Source organism: Pseudorca crassidens, chromosome 1, assembly GCF_039906515.1.
Source record: "Pseudorca crassidens isolate mPseCra1 chromosome 1, mPseCra1.hap1, whole genome shotgun sequence".
NCBI classification, from domain to species: domain Eukaryota; kingdom Metazoa; phylum Chordata; class Mammalia; order Artiodactyla; family Delphinidae; genus Pseudorca; species Pseudorca crassidens.
Window position 1 is genome coordinate 151,004,726 of NC_090296.1, and position 23,223 is coordinate 151,027,948.

At 39.4% G+C, this 23,223-nt stretch overlaps 1 protein-coding gene across 2 annotated transcripts in view; it reads left to right on the forward strand.

Annotated features, from left to right (window-relative positions):
• MCEE (methylmalonyl-CoA epimerase) overlaps positions 1 to 23,223 on the forward strand; it is a 35,700-nt gene that overhangs the window by 3,406 nt on the left and 9,071 nt on the right. Inside the window, exons 2-3 of one of the 2 annotated variants that reach the window (XM_067699060.1) lie at positions 5,068 to 5,405; positions 22,019 to 22,453. In XM_067699060.1, coding sequence (XP_067555161.1) covers positions 5,068 to 5,405; positions 22,019 to 22,171 — 491 coding nt within the window. In that variant the 3' untranslated portion in view covers positions 22,172 to 22,453. Of the gene's footprint in view, positions 1 to 5,067; positions 5,406 to 22,018; positions 22,454 to 23,223 lie in introns of those variants that run through there. The other variant, XM_067699052.1, reaches the window with a different exon arrangement.

Here is a 23,223-nt window from a genome sequence, read left to right on the forward strand (position 1 = left end):
TCTTTTCATCTGTTGATGGATACGGGTTATTCCACCTTTTGGCTTTTGTGAATATGCACTTAGGAAATGGGTATATAAATATCTCTTCAAATTCCTGCTTTCAGTTCTTTTGGGTATATATCCAGAGGTGGGTTGCTGGGTCAAATGGTAATTTTATGTTATGACCCCACTTTTAAGGAACATGAAACTAGCAGAAAAACAGGAGAAGCTCAGAAAAAGAAATCAGGTTAAACACACACAATTCGTTCCAGTTTGGCTTGCAAAGGATTGGCTTTGTGAAAAAAGTTAGTTTTGAAAATGTAAACTGAACCTGTTAAAGACAAGAGTGGCCAAGTTACATGACTGTGAGGATAGATCTATGATGGAGTCATATGGAAGTGGGGTAACAGAACTGTTGTCTATTTAGTAACTGCAATGAGTAAAAAATTATTCCTAATCATAGTTTTAAACAGGATGAAAATACGTGTATGGTGCCTCTGGTTGAATGCTGAAAATGAATGGGTTTCTTACCAAACTAACTTGAACGCACTTGTGATGAACGACTTTCGAAGTATGTCTGTCTCCTCAAACCAGATGTGCAAAAATTCAAACTTAAAAACTTATTACAGGGGCCTCCCTGGTGGCGCAGTGGTTAAGAATCCGCCTGCCGACGTAGGGGACATGGGTTTGAGCCCTGGTCCGGGAAGATCCCACATGCCGCGGAGCAGGTAAGCCCGTGCGCCACAACTACTGAGCCTGCGCTCTAGAGTCCGTGAGCCACAGCTACTGAAGCCCGTGCACCTAGAGCCCATGCTCCGCGACAAGAGAAGCCACCGTCATGAGAAGCCCGTGCACCCCCCACCCGCTGCAACTCGAGAAGCCCACGTGTAGCAAGGAAGACCCCATGCAGCGATAAATAAATAAATAAATTCATTAAAAAAAACCACTTATTACATGTTCTAAAATTAGATTATGTGAAGTCTGTACAACTTTGCAAATATACAAAAAACAGAATTGGACACTTCAATTGGGTAAACTTTATAGTATATAAATTATATCAATATAATATCTCAATATTTATGTTAAGAAAACCTCATTACAAATGATTATTCACATTCTATGACACTTTATGTACAAATTTAACATATAATTTCTTTAAACAGTAAGTACCGTTAATGTGTTTGAGTATAGACCCTTGCAGCTAAACCTTTTCTTACTTGGAGTCGATGTCGAGAAAGCCTGGTCTGAAATAAAAACAATCTGAATGGAAAGGAATGCAATGTTATTTTTAAGTCAAGGCACTAAAAGTATTTAGCAAGAAACAATATTGAAAGAAAGTTGAAATTAGAGTTAATCTACGTCCAGATTTGGTAACATATCCATTTCTTGTACATCAGATTCCTGACGTGAGTGAAACTCAGTTGTTCATCTTTACAATCCTGTTGTTTGTTTTTTTTTAACACTCCTATTTTTAAGTATCTCATACCTTTATTCACACCTATGTATACATTGTAGTTTATTCATGGGAAGTAATCCTTTTTGGAATAGTCACGAATTGCACATTATGGAGTTCAAAGTAATGTAGTTCTATTGTACTTTCTGAGAGAAACCTAAAACTGAAAAGCTGTGGATTCCTATAGTTGGGGTGCAATCTGAAATAAAAATATCTTTTAAAAGTTGGCAAAAGTCAAAGGAGAAACTAATATTTTTAAAGTTCAGTTCACAACAAATTCTTCAGCAACACAATTTTTAAAGTATCTGTAAGGATCTATATCACTGTAACCCCTTTATTCTGTTTCTTACCCCAATTTGCTTGGTCTGTAGGATTTCACATTTCACTCATAGACTCCTCACTAACACTTTTTTTTTGTGGGTGTAAAATAATATCTAATTGTTGTTTTGATTTGCTTTTCACTAATGGCAAATGATGTTGAATATCTTATGTGCTTTTTGGCCATTTTTATATCCTTTACCCTTCATTTTATAATTTATTTTATTTATTTATTTTTGGCTGTGTTGGGTCTTCGTTGGTGTGTGCGGGCTTTCTCTAGTTGCGGTGCGCGGGCTTCTCATCGCAGTGGCTTCTCTTGTTATGGAGCACGGGCTCTAAGCCTGCGGGCTTTAGCAGTTGTGGCTCGCGGGCTCTAGAGCACAGGCTCAGTAGTTGCGGCTTAGTTGCTCCACGGCATGTGGGGTCTTCCCGGACCAGGGCTCAAACCTGTGTCCCCTGCATTGGCAGGAGGATTCTTAACCACTGGGCCACCAGCGAAGTCCCCTACCCTTCATTTTAAAGAAGTGGAATTATTGAATTCTCACCAGTATCACCATATTTATTTTGTCCTATTCCTAGAATATATGCTTTAGGGGCCAAATAAAACCAATAAAGTGATGTTTCCTTTCACAAACTAGTTTACACTTCTAGAAGTAAGATCAACTAAAATATGGCCATAAAACCTTGATTTTTACATTATATAAAGATGTTATTATCTTTCTATTTTCCTAACATACAAAGAAGATTTTGTGTTCTGTTAAAAGGAAAAAGTATCAGTCATTCTTGTAAACTGTTCCCTCCTCTCATTTCCAAATGATAAGGAAGTTATGGAGAAAGACTGTAGTGAGGCTTCTAATAGCATGAGTTGCTTGAGCTTCCTTTTCAGTGCCAGAGTTTTTGGAATGTTCCGAAAGCAAACTGGCATAGGATATAAAGCTTCACCTTCACTTGGACGTATTGTAATTTACTCCTTGACAATTGCCATATGTTCCATTGCTGGCAATAGAATGCCGGCCAGAGAACCTCCCGCTGCCCCATCTCTTGTAAAGTTATCACTGGTAAGGAGAATTCAGAAATACCCAGACTCACTGTTTGATATACTCTTAAAGTTTCACAGAGCAAACAACACTAGCGTATGTATTACTCTACAGCTCGTTGACTGTATCTCCAGTTTTTTTTTTTACTACAGATATGTTCTGTATTGAACTTTCATTGCAAATTGCACACAGAGATGCAAGGAAGGAAGGGAAGAGCAGTCTGACTGATGGTTTCGTTGGTTGTTAGCATTTTTAAAATTCACTGCCACCATGCCCTTCAAATGGTTTCTTGGTCTCCACAGAACCCTGCATGCCACTCAACCAGCAAACAGTCCCTGTGTGTCATTAACAATAAGAATGGCTGAATTTACTGTACACCTGTTACAAATGTCTTGCACTGTAGTATATTTTTTACATCAAATATCTAATTTTCACAACAAACCAGCAAGGTAGATATTTAGTGGGTAGTACCAGTATTTTTTAAAAAGCTAAAATAAAATACAATAGAACAGAAAATATTAGAGCACATCACATCTAGTAAGGATTAGGTATTCTTTTTATAAAATTTGATTTCAGTGGTACATTTATGTATGTGTGTACTGGTTTGGAGTACACTTGAATTTCATGATGACACAATGAGTCCAAAGAACTGGAGTCACCAAGGAGAACACAAGACCAGGTGGGACAGTGCGTAGAGAAGAGACAGAGCTGGATGACCTTAGTGTTGGGTGTCAGCCCCCGCCAGCCAGCGGGCCTCTCCCAGTGGCCAGAGCAGGACAATTTGCCTGTACACGCTCCCCTTTGCCACAGTCCAAGGAACCCTGTCTCCTCCCTGTGGAGGACAGGTGTGACAATGGAGTTGGCCTTGTGACAGTCATGCTCTAAGCAGAGACAAAGGAGCATTTATTGATTCTGAAAGAGGGAGAGTCCCCACAAGGTGATAAGAGCCACTCAGGCTGTGGGCTCTTCATCTCTTGGTGAGGAAGCATTCCAGGCCCGAGGCCCATCCTCCTGCGGCTGAGGAGACTGCCTTCCTGACAAGGTATATGGTCTTAAATCAGATCAAATAGTGCCACTTTAATTTCCCTGTTATCAAAAATTTTAGTAAAGGGGAATTAATTTTATGTTAGCTGAAGCTCTGTAATACTAGGTACTATTTAAAGTGTTATTTCATTAAGAGCTAATAACCCTTTGTTTAAAATATGTATTCTTCAATTTGCTGTTTCATACTTTTTTATTAAGTGATGTAGTTTTGCAGGATTATATTTAGACCTCGTACACGTATATAGTTTTCATTCTGGGGAGAACCTGGCTCTTAAAGTCCAGTATTTTGGGGACTGAAGAAATAGTAGTACATGGGGAGAACACATTGCAGGCTGCTTCAGTTTCCAAATGAAAGGTTTCTTCACATTAGAAGCAGTTCTGCTTCTAATCCTTCAAAATTATAAGAACAATTTAAAAAAATCGCTCAGAGGAAACTCTCATAAGTTTAAGTACCCTCTTGATCTTTGCTTGTTTTTCCCCCAGTAATGAGATATTTTCCTTAGTTGGTAATCATCCAAATAAAGTACACGTTAAAAGGTATTTATAGGGCTTCCCTGGTGGCACAGTGGTTGAGAGTCCGCCTGCTTATGCAGGGGACATGGGTTCGTGCCCCGGTCCGGGAAGATCCCACATGCCGCGGAGCGGCTGGGCCCGTGAGCCATGGCCGCTGAGCCTGCGCGTCCGGAGCCTGTGCTCCCCAACGGGAGGGGCCACAACAGTGAGAGGGCCCGCGTACCGCAAAAAAAAAATAAAAACAAAAAAAAGGTATTTATGGTTCTAACTTCAATGAACTTACTGCAGAACGTAAGACAAAAAATTGGTTGTACGTAGAGAAGAAAATTGCTTGCTATCATCATTAAATGTATGTCGTTTCACTATCACATTCAAACTTACCCTTTATAAAATGCAGAGAATAGCAAATAATCCTTAATGATATGCAGCTATCCTTTAAGTGTTATTGGTAAATATAAGTTATTATGAAAAATGTCATCCTTTGTCCTGAATTTAGAAAGCTCAGAATTAGCTTTTTAATTCCAGACAGTTATTTCAGAGCAGAGTGAGTAATTCTGACATAAGTTTTTTCATTTTTGTACTCTGATTTAATTTCACTAATTAAAAAGAAAAGGTTTGTAAATAATTTTTACATATATGATTATATTTTGTTTTTTCAAAAATTAATTTTAGAAGGGCATCAGTTCTCAGAAGAAGGATCTCAATGCCTGCTCCATTTTTCAGGGCTTTTTCCCAGACTTCAAACTCCAGTTCCAACAGTAAGAGCTTTTTCCATGTCCCTGTCGCCACATCAAGCGGCTGGTCCTGTATGGAACCTCGGTCGACTCAGTCATGTCGCAGTAGCAGTGCCAGACTTGGAAAAGGCCAAGGCATTTTATAAGAATGTTCTCGGGGCCCAGGTGGGTGAGACGGTCCCTCTTCCTGAGCATGGAGTATCCGTTGTTTTTGTCAACCTGGGAAATACCAAGATGGAGCTGCTTCATCCGCTGGGAAATGACAGTCCAATTGCAGGTTTTCTGCAGAAAAACAAGGCTGGAGGAATGCATCACATCTGCATTGAGGTATTTTAATTAGTTTAATCCTTGGCATTGTAAATATCTCTTTTAAAATGTCTTTTACTTTTGAAGGCTACATATTGCCGCTGTCATCAGAAACTTCCATGAAGTTCTTTCAGGGAAATGGTAAAATTGGTTCTCTTCAAGGATGGATCTATAGATATATTCTCTTTCCGTCTAGAAAACTACAAATAATAATGAAAGTATGTTTTATTGAAGTCTGGGTTCAACTATACAAAGGCCACTGAAGTTGGCCAAAACAGATTTGCGTCTTTGCTGTAGTATTTATTGACCACATACGACCTTCCATGCAATAGGAACACGCTGCTTTCGCTGTCACAAGGCAATTAGAAGAAACAAGTGACAAGACTTTATAAAGTAAGAATTTCCATATACATGCCTATTATTATAATTATTTTCTATCTTTAAAATTCTAATAACTTGTTCCTTATTACAAAGGCAATACATTTTCAATTACTGACTGTGATTTCTCAGATCTTTTCAGTTGCATCTGCTAACAGTTCCTGAAAAAAACCATGAAGTGTTAGACAAGAACATTCTCATTAGAGAGACTTTATCTGTAGATGTTCATGTTCAGATAACTGCCTTTGGAATATCAGCATTACCAATTATGCTTCAATTTAAATTATTTTGGTAGGACAAGTCTCTTGATAGAAGGAATGACATAATTCATAGTTAGGCCTCATTCCCAATCCAGGAGAGGGGGGGGGTTTGGTTCCAGCATGAACCCAAGGATTTATTCAGTTTACATTGCAAATATATTTGAGAGCCTACCGCGTGTACTCCACTGAGGGCTTGGATTCAGCAGTGAGTAAGAAAGGCGTGGCCGTGCCCACGGTCAGGAGGGGCAGCTGCTTACAGTGCACTGGGATAAGCAGAATTAACGTGTCTTCTTAGTTGTGCAATGAAGGAAAGATTGATTGCTCCTGGCAGGCCAAGGAGGTGGTAAGGTATCGCAGGGCATGAGTTACAATGAATGTGAAGGAATCCCCAGGTGGACAAGGGGAGGAAGGTATTCTAGGCAGAAGGAAAGCACATAGAAAGGCATCGCGTTATCATAACTACCAGCATTGTGTCCTCTGGCAGGATACGAAATACTAGACGTGCCTTATTTAATCCTCGTAGCTACCCTTGAGGGCTATATTAACCCCATTTGACAGGTGAGTAGTTAGAATAGTTAACTTGCCTGCAGTCACATATGTAGGACATGGCAAAGGTGGGGTTCAAACCCAGGTTTGTTCTGATTCCAGGATCTGCACTGTTAGCCATGGCGCCAGATTGCCTTCATTGGATTAGCTGAGATTAAAATTTCAGGTGGGGAAGCCATAAGGTAGTAGACAAAGGAGCTAAACAAGGCCTAATATTTAACCTTTATCCCTTTTTTAGGAGGTTAATTTTGGCTGCAAGTCTTTGTTTCAGTGGACTTGAGGGCTTGTCTAAGTCTCCCCAGGATGAGAAGCAGGATCCTCAGCCCTTGCATGCACTCATCTCTCTCCCACACTGTACTGTCTGTGTTCTACATCAGAGAACCCAGGCCTTCAAAGGAAGCCACTGTGAGTTAGAAGTTCAGTTAAGTAAAAAATAGTGGAAGTTGAGTAATGTAAAAGTGAATTCAAAAGTCCAGATTAAAGGGGGGAAATGAAAATGTTTGTCAGTATAAAATGAAGGTAGGTGATAGGAGGAGTTGTGAAGAGTGGTTAGTTAGCTGCTGCATTAGTGTGTCACACACCCCATCATTAGTCTCTGCTCTCTGTAAAAAATAACATGTCTTGACTGGGTAGATTTTATTTTTCTATTCTCAGTCTAAGATGAGCTGTCCCAGGCTGATGGCTGCTGTCAGTAACATACGACTTACAGGGTAGCTCCAGGCCTCACCAAAGGCAGAGAGAGAATACAGGGCAGGTATCTTCAGGGGGTGATCTCGAAACCAAACATATCACTCCTGTTCCTGTCGTTGGTTTGGTCACATGGCACACTCGACCTCAAGTGTCGTCTGTATTCAGGCACTTACATGCCTTGCTAAAACCTGGGGCCTGGTATAGTTAAAAGGAGGAAATGGAAAGTGGGTACTGGAGGCCACCAGTTTATGCTAGTTGGTAATTTTTAAAAGTGGTATTGCAGGGATAGCATGACACTTTTTTCTGAATGAAGATACGCTTTAAGGTGGAGTCATTTGAGAATCATTGTCACCTGCTGTGGAAACCTGTGAAATGAAGTTGTTACCGCACGCAGGGGCTTGGTTCCCTAACTCACCAGAGAGAGCAGAATTCCTCACCGATCCTTGAACAGGAAAAACATTTTTGTTGAATGAACCTGCAGAGATTTCAGAGTTAATTATTTTACCATAGTGTAACCTAGTCTCTCCTGCTGATACAACTGAGGTCTGAAATTGTCTTCCACTGGCAGTACAAAGGTGATAGAACTCGTCAGAAAATATTTCTTTGGTCATTCCAGGTTCTGTGGCCACATAATACATTATCCCTACACTTCAGGGTGTGATGACAACTATTGTATCTTGCTGGGGATTTTGTGGGTTGGGAGTTTGGGGGAGGGTTCTGCTGGGCAGTTCTTGCTTGGGGTCTGTCCTGCGGCTGTGGTCAAACATGGAAGTGAGGCTCCGCCGGGCCGGGTGTCCCACTCACGTGCTGGTGGCTGCTGCTGGCTGGGCGCCGGGTGTGCAGCTGGACCTCCCAGCAGAGCACATGTGTGTGATCCCTGCAGCTCCACAAGCTGAGGGCGCTTCTCAGGACAGTCGGACTTCTTACCAAGCAGTGGACTTGCTGACTCCTTACCGGCCAGAGTGAATGTCCAAGAAGGCCGGATGGGACTGTGTGGCATTTCCGTCCTGGCCTCGGAAGTCCCACAGCAGCACTTCTGCTGTCTGTTGGTCATAAACAAGTCCTCGAGGCTGACCAGATGCAGGGGGAGAGGAGAAGCTGAGAGTCTATGGCCGCGTCTTACAAGTGCTACAGCCATCCATGTAGTGATGTGTTCTAAACAGAAGGAATGTGTGTGAAACTTCTAGAAGGTCTAGAACGATTTTATTTTCAAATAGCCAGAAGTGGGAACCAGGACCATTCCCTCTGCAAGAGGAGGCAACCTGTCTACCCTTTGTGAATAGAAGGAGACTCAAGAGAGGGGTACTTGAAAGGTGGAAGGTGATAAATACACGTGTGTTTGGCTTTCCCTAGAGGAAGTTTGGAGGTCATCTTGTTCCGTCTTTTTCTTGCTGACGTGCGCACCGAGCAGCCTCAGTTGTCTGGCACAGCTGTGCTGACGTGCATGTGTGCTTCTGACCTTTCGCAGGCCTCTCCCTGAGGAGAAGTTTCTGGTATCGAATAGAACTACCCCTGCTTTCGCTAAATAACTTAGACAGCAAGGTATGTCTCAGTGAAAACCTTAAAGGCCACTGAAAATATTTACTTATTCAACAAATTAGTACTGTTGTAAAAATATTTAAGTGCTTCCATGCTGGTCGGTAAATAGCTGCTGCTCTAAACCTTCTGAGTAACATCCTCCTTCCAGAAGGACCCTTCTCTGAGACCCCTCAGACATCTCCCCCCGCCACACACACACAATTCAGCAACTGAAGGCTTACTACTCAGCACAGCGGGGGTCCTCCAGGACCCTGGATAAGGTGCCTTCTGTTCTGTTTGGTTGCTGCCTTTGTTATGTTCCTGGTCGTTAAGCATTTTCAGAGTCACCGTGACTTTCACTGCATTAGGTGCCGGGATGTGTAGCTACCCAAAAAAGTCCCGGTCCTCTCAGGATTGCCCGCTGCTTCATGTTTTTATGTGTGCCCTGCACTTCCCACAGAGGATTAGAGGTGACTGGCCAAAACACAGCCTATGAGATACCAAAGGATAAACCTAAGTAACAGTGCGAGTTAGAACAAAGAGGAAAATGAATCAAGAGAAAACTCAAGGTAAGATTAGTGTACCCACTCGTTCTGTCAAATATTTCCTTCTAGTTGCCAAAACAAAAGGGAAAATAAATACTATTAAAAACAGTCGTGGCCCCTTCCCCTTCTTCCCCTCCCTTCGTGCCATCCTGGAGACTTTAGGTAGAGCAGAGCCAAACACTAGTGCACGCTGCTGGGGAGAGCGGGGGAGCCCAGAGCGGGGTGCGGGGCCACGTGAGTTGAGGGGCCCCCGCGAGCAGAGCTGCCTGCTGTGGGAAAGCTGGAGGCCGAGTAGGGTACCCACGTGTAGGGAGCTTCCAGCTCAGGGTGTCCGAGTCTGAGCAGAGGATGCTGCCAGGTTTGGGGCGTCAGAGTGAGAAGGGCAGCAGTGCTGGGGGCCAGCCCGTTGCAGGGAGTGGGGTCCCAAGCATGTTGGGAGCATAGAGTGTGAGAGCCTGAGCAGAACGTGTGCGCGTGTGCATGCACGTGCAGGGGGCACCTGGCGTGGGGAGGCGGGGCCTGAGCTGTGTGTGGAGTGTGTCAATGCCAGGGGAGACGATGACTCATGGGGAGGTGAAGCCAAGCGGGCTTGCGGATGGGGTGGCCGCTATGGGCAGTCAGGGCCTGAGCAGGGTGAGGAAGGTGTACACACGTTGGGGCCACTCTGTGCAGGAGGGGGGGACCCAAGCAAGGTGGCGAGGACTTGAGTACGGGGAGTGGGGTGGGAGGCCCTGATGCAGGGGGCCAGGCCCAGCGAATGGGAGCTTAGGTGGGGTGAGGAAGCAACCAGATGGGGTAGGGGGAGGACACGTGGGGTGAAGCGAGCGTTGCTGCGGGAGGGGCAGCAACAGGGTAAGGACTGGTTAGGGGGGAGGTGTATCAGGTGAGCGGGTATAGCTCCCCAGTGTCGGCGATGGTGGTACAAATACACAAAGGATGTTAGATTATGAAAGAAAAAAACTTTAAGGTGAGAGACTAGCCAGGTAGCTTATTTCCTGCATGCTGGGAAATGTCTGTTCTCCAATGAAGAAGAGAGAAAATTCTACTTTTTGAAAAACTCCATTCTCATTTCGGCTTTACAGTAAACCCTAGGGAATTGCTAAGCTCTACAAGTGATCTGTGTATCACGGGTTCCCAGACGTGGGGCTTTTGTAGAATGATAACATTTCCAGAGAACAAAAGAAGTGGGCAGTTTGATCAGGTTTTTTAACTTTCTCTGTTATTTAATAAGGAAAAATTTTAAAAATTCTGTCTCTTGCTAACATCATTTTGGAAAAGAAAGGGCATTTTATTACCAAGAAAAAACAGAGGAGAAGAAAAAGGAGAAATCCTCTTGGAATAAAAGAGTTCTGTCAATTAAGATATTTAGTTTTTTTAATGTTTTATTATCAACTGGTGAAAATTTCAGAGCAGCATTTGGGAAACTATATAGCCACCACCAGACCACATAGCAAGTATGGAAGCTAATGTGTGCCCTTCTGCAATAATCCCCAGGACTACACAGGAACCTTCTGAACACGATACAAAGTGAGAACAGTGTTAGGTTTGCATAATTCACTTAGTTTTTTGTTTTTTGGGAAAAGACAGTTGAAACAGAAATGTTTTATTCAGACTTTTAATTTTAACTTCCATGGATTTATATCAATTTGAAGATTAAATTCATTCATTATTGGTATCAATAAGCACTATTATAATTTTATATAAAATAAAAAGCCTATATTTTTAAGATTAATCAAAATATGCACCATTAAAAGTAGCACATTATTACTTATTCATAAATTTTGGTCACTGTGAATTACATACCTTAAGGTTTTTAAAAAGATGTTATTTAGTCCAACTTCTTGTCTTTCAACAAACAAGATTGCATTGCCAGTTTCAGATGAGGCAGCTGAGGACCAAAGAGAGTATAAGATTTACCTGAAGGTTCTGAATTCTGATTGTGACAATCCAAACATTTTTTTATGTGGAGTACTGTCACTCTTAATTTCCAAATTACAGGGGAATTCCCAGACACAGACACAGATACAATACCCCCAGACACAGATACAATACCCCCTGCTGCCTGTCCCCACCCTACCATACCCCCCCAAACTGATAAGAAGTTGAAATGAATAGCCCGGATATTCACCAATGACATTTAAGGTCTTACAGAGCTATATGATACACAATTGTAATTGTACAAAGGACTATAAAAGCAGATTTTTTTAGATGCGTTATTATTGACTATGTTATTTTTATTACTTAGGGGGACAGACTTAATTTCCCAAATCAAATTACTTCGCATTTTTTCTAAGCATTCTTTATACCCTTAGAGTAGATAATGCATCTACTTTCAATTCAGAAAAATTAAAACATTTTTATTTCATTCTTTTTATTATTGCCAAACAGCACATTAGGAGCACTCTTAGAAAATTGTTAATTTTATGGCAGTACTCTAAACAGAAGGATGGACATGATACAAGATCTTTAAAATCAAAGTCAATGATAGAAATAGTAACAGAAGTAGAAATAAATGCTAGTACAATGTCAATTAGGCATTTTCCCCCAAAATCTAAGTTATTAAATCTTAGAAGTATTTCTTGGACTAAGGGATACTGAAGAAGCAGTATACTAAAAATTAAGATGCAATATCAGGGGACTTCCCTGGTGGCGCAGTGGTTAAGAATTGCCTGACAATGCAGGGGACACGGGTTCGATCCCTGGTCCGGGAAGATCCCACATGCCACAGAGCAATTAAGCCCATGCACCACAACTACTGAGCCTGCTCTCTAGAGCCCACGAGCCACGACTACTGAGCCCGTGTGCTGCAACTACTGAAGCCCGTGCGTGCCTCGAGCTCATGCTCCACAACAAAAGAAGCCACCACAATGAGAAGCCCGTGCACTGCAACGAAGGGTAGCCCCCGTTCGCCATAACTAGAGAAAGCCCACGCGCAGCAATGAAGACCCAATGCAGCCAAAAAAATATATGTGTATAAGATGCAATATCAGAAATGTGGATATTTATAATTGAGTAGAATGTTCTATAATGAAAATATCCATGATCATATGTAGAATAGAAGTTATCAAAAGGGCACTGTGAAAACAGTCATGATTCTATTATGAAAAATTTCAAACATACAAGAAGTAGAAAAAAATGTAGTGAACTCCCATATTCCCATCACCCAGATTCAACAGTTTTCAAGATCTTGTCACACTTTGTTTCTTCCTTTGTTAAACTGTTTAAAAGTAATTCACAGGTCATTTTACCTTTATGTAGTTTGTGTCTCTAAAAAATAAATAACCACAATGACGTTATCATATTGATCAAAATTGACAAAAATATATCTTTTGTCACCATCATATACACAGTTATAAATCACATTTACTAGATTGATTCACGAATGTCCTTATAGTTGATGTGTTCTAATCAGGACCCAAACAAGGTCCACTTATTACAAATGTTGTTAATCTCTTTAGGTTCTTTTTTAAAAATATATTATTAACATCTTACTAGTGCAGTACATTTGTCACAATTAATGAGTCAAATCGATACATTATTAGTAACTAAAATGTATACTTCATTCAGATTTTCTTAGTTTTTACCCAGTGTCCTCCAGTGTCCTTTTTCTGTTCCAGGATCCCATCCAAGTACCACATTACGTTTAGTTATCATGTCTTTTTAGGCTCCTCGTGCCTGTGACGTTTTCTCAGACATTACTTGTTCTGGATGGCCTAGGTATGTTTGAGGATTACTGGTTGGTTTTTTTTATAGAGTGTCCCTCAGTTGAGATTTGTCTGATGTTTTTCTCATGATTAGACTAGGGTTATTGATTTTGGGGAGGAAGACCACAAAGGTAAAGCGCCATTCGCATTACATCATGTCAGGGGTACATACTGTCCACATGACTTATCACTGCTGATGTCGGCCTCGAGCTCCCGGCTGAAGAAGTGTCATCATGTTTCTCCACTGTAAAGATACGATTTTTTTTCTTTTTCTCCGTATTATAATCTTTAGGAGGAAGTCACAGTGTGAAGCCAACACTGAAGGAATGGAGAGTTATGCTCCTTGATCATTCCGTAAATTATTTGGAATTTTTCTGTATGGAAGATTTCTCTGTTTTCCCCCATTTATTTATTCAGTCATTTATTCTTCAATCACTTAGTTATTCAGTCATTTATTTTATATTAGTAATGAGCTATACACATTTATCTTATACTTTAGACTATAATCCAATACTACTTTATTTTGTTGCTCAAATTGTTCCAGCTTTGCCAGTAGGGCATTTTGGTTGACTCCTGTGTCCCTTTGACATACCCTATCTTTTTTATTTTTCCTCCCATGCTTCCTTATTTTCTGGCACTGCAAGATGCTCCAGACACATCATCTGTGTTCCCTCTGCTAATCTTGAACTGGCCATCTCCCCAAGAAGCCCTGGCTTCTTTCACTAGAGAATGGTATTAGAAACCAAGATCTGGGCTCAAGATGTGCTTGTTGCTACTGGGGTGTCATTGCTTCTAGGCCTTCTCAGCTAACAGAGAAATGACCTATGTGTGTGTATGCTGTATATATACATATATCTGTAAGCATGCCTGTATTCAACCATAACTCATAAGATGTCTGTTTGACATGCTCATGAACTCATGAGTTCATACTGATGTCTCTGACCTTAATCCATTACCACATGGACCACTCTAGCCTTCTCCCTTGCTTGTCTATAACCCCTCATTCCAATAGGGAGAAACTTGGCTCCTACCATGTGCCATCCCTTTACTTAACTGTTCAATTTCCGTATGGATATATAGTGATTGTATTAATTTCCTAGGGCTGCCGTAATAAGTTACCACAAACTTGGTGGCTTAAAACAATAGGAATTTGTCCTCAGGTTCCAGAGGCCAGAGTCTAAAATCAAGAGGAAAAAATACAGAAGGAACAAAAAAACAGAATAGAGCATAAGAGAGATGTAGAACATGGTCAAAAGTTTTAGCAGAGTATATGTGGAGTCCCAGAAAGAGAGAAGAGAGAAAATAGAACAGAAGCAATCATTGAAGGAATAGTCGACAAGGACATTACCAATCAGAGGTAAGACATCAACCCACAGATTCAAGCTCCACAACCCGGAGCAGGGCAAATACAAATGACACCACCTGAGTGCCCCACAGTCATGTTGAAAACCAAGGATAAAAAGAAAATCTTAAAAGCAGTCAGAGAAAAACAAGACAACAGAAGTTATGAAATGACACGATATGTAGTGACATTTTTTAGGTACTGAAAAGAAACTGCCAATTTAGAATTCGGTCAATAAATCCAGCCAAGATGGTATAACAGAGACCAGATTTATCCTTTAGCCTCAAAGAAAAAAATTTAGACAAAATATATGAAATAACAATTTTTGGCATTGGACATTCGGCAGCACAACACATTTCTCAGAGAAAGAAAACAACCAAGGTAACCCTACAATTTCCCAGCTTACTGGCTGGAGAGAGTGTTTCCAGGCTGCAGTGCAGGAAGGGAGGATCCAAGTGAAGTTTAGCAGCCTCCCTGCGTTGAGGAGGTGGGAGCAGAAAGGATGGGGAGGCCGTGGTGGTCTGAGTTTGCCGTATAAAGGACTGGAAAGAGAGAGCTGCATGGAGAGTATTCTCCAGAGGTCAGCAATGCCTCTCAGCTCTTCATCTGAATAGTGAACAGTGCATGCGTGTGAGGATGCTGCCTGAAGCTGGGAATAGAACTCCTTGAAAGGATTAGAGGGGACAATCCTTACACAGAGGTTGAAAAAGCCATGTTCTTACCAACCATAGTGGAGAGACCTTGTAATTCATGAGACATTGGGTAGAGTATTCAGAAGAGCTTTGCATTAGTTGTGAGGAAAATTAGTCCTAGACTTTGGGCTGCTCTGATCCTTCAGTAGGTGAGTGGATAAATAAGCTGGTACATCCAGACAGTGGAATATTTTTAGCACTAAAGAGAAATGAGCTATCAAGCCATGAAAGGACATGGAGGGATCTTAAATGCATGTATTACTGAGTGAAAAAAGCCAATCTGTAAAGACTGTATATTGTATGATTCCAACTATATGGCATTCTGGAAAAGGCAAAACTATGGAGACAGTGAAAAGATCAGGGGTTGTGAGGGTGGGGAGAAATGATGACTAGGCAGAGCAGAGAGGATTTTTAGGGCCGTGAAATTACTCTGTATGATACCAAAATAATGGATACATGTCATTATACATTTGTCCAAACCCGTAGAATGTACAACACCAATAGTGATCCCTAAGGTAGACTGTGCACTTTGGGTGATAACGCTGTGTCAGTGTAGGTTCATCAGTTGTAGCAAATGTACCATCTGGTGGGGGATGCTGATAATGATGGAGGCTGTGCATGCTCTTGGGGCAGGGACTGTGTGGGAACTCTCTACTTCTCAATTCTGCTGTGAACTTAAAACTGCTCGAAAAAAGTAGTCTTTGGGACTTCCTTGGCGGTCCAGTGGTAAGGATTCTGTGCTTTCACTGCCAAGGGCATGGGTTCGATCCCTGGTCGGGGAACTAAGATCCTGCAAGCCACGCGGCATGGCCAAAAAAAAAAAAATACTCTTTTAAAAAATAACATAACCCCCTGTCACCCTAGAATTCTAACCTTGATGAAAATATCCTTTAAAAATGAAAGTGAACTGAAAACATTTTTAATTAAACAAAAATGAGAAGATTATGCCCAGCAGACCTGTGCTACAAGAAATACCAAAGAAGTTCTTCAGGATGAAGGGAAATGATACTAGGTAAAAACTCAGATCTTTAGAAGAAATGAGGGGCACCAGAAATGGTAAATATGTAGGTTAAAATAATAACTTTTTTATTACCTTAAATTATGTATGAGACAACTGACAATTGAAAATTTTTAAATGCATTGTAGGGTTTATAACATAGAAGTAAAATTTATGACAGTAGTATAAAGGATGGGAGTTGGGCAAATGGAAGTATACTATTGTAAGTTTCATATATTATACATGCAATGGTAGACTCAGATAAGATCAAAATATACATTGTAAACTCTAGAGCAATCAATAAGAAAATTAAGAGATAACTAAAATGTAATTAAGGAGATAAAATCAAACACTACGAAAATACATGTTTAAACAAGAGGTCAGGAGAGGAGGAACAAAGTATTAATGAGACAAAAAAAGTAAGATGATAGACTTCAATTTAACTATATGAGTATTACATTAAGTTTCATTGGATTAAACAGTAGTTAAAATGCAAATATTATGTATCTGGATTAATAAAACAAGACACATCTGAAAATGAAATTAAAGCAATTTCATTTACAATAGCATCAAAAAGAACAAACAAACAAAAAAAAGAACAAAATACTAAGGAATAAATTTAACAAGAGAACTGTCAAAATTGTACTCTGAAGACTATGAAACGTTGTTGAAAGAAATTAAAGAAGGCCTGAATAAATGGAAAGGTATTCTGTGTTCGTGGATCAGATGACTGAGCATTGTTAAGATGTCAGTATTCCCTAAATTAATCTACGGTTTCAGTGCAGTTGCTATCAGATTCTCAGCTGGCATCTTTGCAGAAACGGACAAACTACTTGTAGAATTCACATGGAAATGCAAGGGATCCCAAATAGTCAAAGCAATCTTGAAAGAGAAAAACAAAGTTGGAGGATTCACACTTATTGATTTTAAAACTTACTACCATCAAAGGTAATCAAAATGGTGTGGTACCAGCATAAGGATAGAAACAGAGATCAACGGATTACTCTAGAATTAAGAGTCAGACATAAACCCTCATACTTGATTTGCAGTGAGGGTACCAACACCCTCCAGTGGGGGAAGAATAGTTTTTCAACAAATGGCTTTGGGACAACTGGATATCCACATGCAAAAGAATGTATTGGAACCCTTACCTCACACAATATGAAGATTCTTTTTATAGCTGGACACAACACAGTGACACTTGGATAGGTGAAAGGCAGAACTCTTTGTTACAGCTCCAAAAGAGAGAAGGCTGCCAGGTAGGGCATGTGGGGTTGTACTGGGGACAGGGTAACAGCAACTGGAGCTGTAGAAGGTAGCTGAGTGGGACAAGTGGAGGGGGGTTAGCTAGGTTTCATGGGTTCCCTGTAGATTAGCTAATATGAGTAATTCTGTGGGCTCTGGGGCATAGGGACTGTACCCAGTTGTCTGGTACCTGTCTCTGCAGCAACTAAGGTGGGCACATACTGGCCCCAGGATATGAGAGCCTGATAACGGAGGTGATTGGCATGCGGGCTTAATCAGTTGCTCCAGAATGAGAACTGACCAGCCTCTACCAGGGCCTCAAAACTGGGTTAAGACAGCATTTCAAAAAAAATCCCCCAAAGTTATATAATACCATATAAAAATTAACCAAAAATGGATCAAAGACCTAAACGTAAGAGCTAAAACTATAAAACTCAGAAAAAACCATAGGTGTACATTTTCATGACCTTGGATTAGGCAATGGTTTCTTAGATATGACACCAAAAGCTCGTGATAAACAAGAAGGTTGATAAGTTCAGCTTCATCAAAATTAAAAACCTTTGTGTAACGACAACTCGTAGAATGGGGGAGAATATTTGCAAATCATATATCTGATAAAGGACATATCCAGAATATTCAAAGAACTATTACAACTTGTCTTTATCCTTAATAACCTTTTATCTGCTTGATGTGTCAGCTACTGAGAGGTATGCATGTTTAGTTTGTTTTTTATTTTTCAAGGCAATACTGTTAGGTACATGAAGATTCAAGATTGTTTTATCATCTTGGTCGATTGTTTTTAGGTTGTATATGTTTTTACTTCTGTTAGTATGTTTCCTTTTAAGTTCTGTTTTATCTGATATTAGTGTTGCTATATCACTTTCTTGTGGTTAATATTTACCTGGTATATCTTTTATCCATCCCTTTACTCTTTTCTTGTGTGTGTGGTTTTCTTTAGGTCTATTCCTAGAAGACATTTATATTCTAAAAAGGAGCATGTAGCTAAATTTTTTTTGTTGTTTAAGTATATCTCTCTCAATCAACAAATATATTTAAAAATTTTTATATTCGTATAATCTCATTTTATAATTCATAAATTTAACCTGTCTCCATTTATAATAACTACTAATGTACTTGAACTTTTTAACTTTTTTTGGTTTTTATTTCTTTTTTCCTTTTTGCCTTCTATTGAATTGAGAAACTTTTTTTTTTAATTCTTTCTTCCTCTGCTATTTTAGAGATTACAAATTCTAGTTCGATTTGTTTAGTAGTTAGCCTTAATTCTTTTAACTTACAGAAAACTTCAAACACAAAAAATGACAGTCATATAATGAACTCTTATGTACCAAAACCCAATTTCAACAGTTATCAATTCATGGATAATCTTATTCCATATATACTCCCTCCATCACATTATCACACTTCCCTTTTCTTATGGTAATGTGAAGACATTTCTAGACGTTATGTAATTTCATCCATAAATATTTTAGTTGTGTGTATGTGTTTATTGCATTTTTTATGTATTTATACAAATCCATAATGGCACCTAAAACAAAATTAATGGTAATCCTCTAATATCATGAAATACCTAGTAGGTATTCAAATTTGTTCTTGTATAACTTTTTATAGTGTGTTTGAATTAAAATCCCAATAATGGGCACACAATTGCTGCTGGTTGGTATATCTCCTTTGAGCCTTTTTGTTGTCATTTAGTTGTGTGTGTGTGTGTGTGTGTGTGTGTGTGTGTGTGTGTGTAAGCAGGGGTCTTGAATGATAACTTAGCTAGTTTAAAATTCTAGACTGACATAATTTTACCTCAGTACTTTGATATCACTCCCGTATCTTCTGGTCTCTGTTCCTACTAGTAAGAATTTGTTCAGTTCAATTGTAGGGAGTTGTTGTTTTTCCCTGAGAGCTCTTCAGATATTCTCTGTATCACTGATGTTATTCAGTTTCTCTATTATATGTATAGGTATTGGTTTGTCTTTATTTATCCTGCTTTATTCTCAGGTGCACTTTTAATTTGAGGACTCAAGTCTTTCTTCAGTTATGGAAAATTATCAGTTATCTATTCAAATATTGCTGTTGTCACTCCATCTGGTCTCTCTTTCTTTAGCTCAGTTTTGCTAGAATATCTGAATCTGTCTTCCATATCTTTTAATATTGCTTTAACATATTTTTATCTATCTTCACCAGTCCCTGCTATGTGCATATGCCTTCAAATGCCAGTGGAATCTTGTCCATGAACTGTCACCAAACTCTTTTGTTCAATAGGCAACACTAGAGAAGGACAAGTTATCGTCTAACCATTAAGAAGAGTCCAGATTTCCCTTCTTATAACCTAAATGTTTATTAGTAGGGGAATGATTAGGTCACCTTTCGTATTTCTATAAAGTAATTAGTTAGGACACTATGTAGTAGGTTAAAAGTTGTTGACCTATATGTACTACCATGAAAAAATTGCTAAGATATATTACATAAAAAAGCAAATACAAATAATGCATACAGAAAGCATCATGTACCCCTGTACACACATGCACACACACACAATGTATGTGTGTGTGTGTGTGTGTGTGTATATATAAACTTTAATTGATATACATATTAGTTAGCCAGACTGCAAAGTTCAGAGCCAGCTATGAAGTTTAGAGGACACATGGTCCTCCAGAAGACCACCCTTACTCGGTATCATCTGCAAATTTAGGGTTTTCCAAAACCACCCTCATGCTCAATAACGCCCTAGAAATGCTCACAGAGCTCCCCAAAAGCTATTACGCTCATTCTTATGGTTGATTACAGAGAAATGATACAGACCAAAACAGCCAAAGGAAGAAACACAGAGGGCAGCGTCTGGGAGGGCTCTAAGTGCAAAGCTCCCATTCTCCTCAGGACACGTGACCGTTCTGGCATTGATGTGTGACAGTATGCCTTGACTATTGCCAACCAGGGAAGCTCACACAAACTGAAATGTTGAATTTTTCTTGGGGCTTTACTACTTAGGTATGGTCGATAGATTGATTGCCCACATGGTTCAACTCAGTCTTCAGATCAGCTGATACCGTGTGACCCATAGCTCCTACCTTAAATCACATGGTTTCTGGCATGGCCAGCCCCTACCCTAAGACTATGATGGCCAGCTCTACTTTAAGATCCAGATTGGTCAGCTTCTACCCTAAACAGAGACTCTCCTATCAGGTTATATAGGTTATCTCCCACAAGTCAAGGGCAAAGACACTCCTATCAAGGTTACAAAAATTATCTCCCAGAAGTCAAGGCCAGATCCCTCGTAGACAAAACCAGATTCTTTACTACTTCATACATATGTAAGGATTATAAATATATTTTAAGATTTGGAAGAGCATACATCAAACTGAGGGCAGTAGTTACCTCTGGAGCAGGAAGTATTATTAGTGGTAGTCAAGGGGTTCTTAGCTCTACCTGTATGTTTAAATTTTCATGTACTGTATAATTTTTAAATTATCTTTAAATGGAAAGACTGAATTTAGACTAACTTTGGGAAGATGGAAAAAGAAGTCAAATTCAGTAGAATGAAATTCATTATATGCAGATACAAAAAGGGAAGCTATCAGGAATCCTACTGTTCTGAGAAAGATGAGACTAGACCAGCTATTTCAAAATAGCATGAAATGACCATCATAGTCTGGGCATGACTTTGAAATAGCTATCAGGTTTAAAAAGAAACATTGTCAGGAATGTACAAGTAGAATGTACTCTGAAGAAATTATAGTTTATTTATAGTAACATTTAGTATCCTTATCAGTGGTTTGACCAGTTTTAGAATCCAGTATGTAATCCTGGGCTCTTTGAAAGTAAGATTGTATAAATATGAACATTTGTTAAATCTATATTTGGGTACATGGGTGTTATTCTCTCTGGATTTTTTTTTATTATTGTTTGTAATGCTATTAGATCATTAAACTCCAGGGTGATGTATGACTGGCTAGGAATACAGGGATTCTTACTATCCCTTTCTATCCACTTACTGGGCTCCAAGTCTAGGAGGATGATTTTCCAAGACAGAGGAGAATTACTCTTCCATCAGGTAGTTAGAAACAGATTTGCTCCTTTCCTAGACTGCTAATAAGGATGAAGAAAATAGAAATGTTTTAGAAAAGACTTGCAAAATTATAAATGTTTGCATTTTTTTAGAATGGAGAAAAACATTTTGGTGACAGTTTAATAGTGATTTTCATGTATATGAAGTTCTAATCTCAAAAGTAATAACCAGACAGTTTGTCAGGTGAGAGGTTTGGAGATCAGGGAAGCACTCATATTTGCTGAGTACCTTCTATAAACTGTGCTCAAAGCTTCTTATCTGTTATTTTAATCTCTTGGCCATTTATATGGCAGGCCTCATGTCCCTCTTATAAATGAAGAACCCAAGGCTCTAAGGAAAAACAATTTATGCAGTATCGTCAACAATACTGCTAGACGAACATGCTATGAAGTGTAGCATACATTATTTAGGTTGTAAGAAATGTTTACTAATGGTGAAAGTTCTTAAGCATTGTGCTTGCTTACCTAGGAAAATTTAGCAACTTCTCCTTCTCTAGAAGTATTAAGCTTATTTCTGTGCTGGTTTAAGAATGGTTCTGCCCAAAGGCAGAGAGCTCGCAGTTTCTTCTAAGCCTTACGGTATTATAATTTGGTATTTTTATGATCTCAAATGTGTTCTTATTTATTTCCTTTTCTCAAGGTGGATAATATAAATGCAGCTGTGATGGATTTGAAAGACAAGAAGATTCGTATTCTAAGTGAAGAGGCCAAAATAGGAGCACACGGAAAACCAGTGATTTTTCTCCATCCTAAAGACTGTGGTGGAGTCCTTGTGGAACTGGAGCAAGTGTGACTTCTATTCTCAAGAAATTAAATTAATTGCCCTGAAAAAGCCTTATCAAAATGTGCTTTGGCATTGAGTTCTTCACTGCTTCCATCACTTAAAAGTTAAATCTAATCACAGAAAGAGATTTTTAAAAATTATATGTGTGTGTATATATATATATACACACACATAAAATATTTGCTAATTACTTTGGTTTTTTTCCTGATTTGGAGAAAACTTTGATTACTAAGTACTTATGGAATATTATTAAAATCATATTCATAGAAATAAATTATTCCTGTTCTAAAACGGAGTAATTGAGTACTGTGTGTGTGTGTGTGTGTGTGTGTGTAAGAATGGATGCACAGAGGACACCTGACAGCTGTGCATGGCTACATATCTGAGACAAAGTGATTTCTAAGGATGTTACAGAGAGTTTTTTAGAGCAAACTGTTTAAGGTTAAGGAGTTTTTACCTCAGAATTTTTGCTCTTCTGGAGCAGCTCAAGTTCCTTATGGGCCAGTATTTTGGGTGCTAGTGCTAGATGTATGAACAAGAAGTTCTGTGGAAGATTTGGTGCCTGATCTAGTGGATGCAATAGATAGATGAATTTTTTTTAAAATCAGTAAACATGGAAAGGGCAGGGAATTTGTAGTTATCTGTCAAGTACTAGGATACCACAGCAGGTCCTAGAAGAATATACAAAATGAATAGAAACCCACTGCCATGAAATTTATGGTCCAGTTGGGAAAACTACTTCATGAACTAAATGTACTTATAAAACAACATGAATGAGTTGAAAAGAAAAGGAAAGGGAAAGGAATATAGATCTCAGAGATTGTGCTTAGTTAGAGGCATATCAGGTTTTTGGTCGGACTCCCAAAGAGAAACAAGTATCAGATGAATTTCAGGGATCACAGATGTATGTATGGAATGCACAATGTATGGGAAAGTGGTTGGTCTTAAATTCATGGATGATTAGATGTTGAGTGATGAGTAGTGTGCGCACGTTGAGCTTGTGGTTATGGAAGACAGGTATAACATCTAGTTATACTTGTCGTTTAGAAGTTACAATAAAA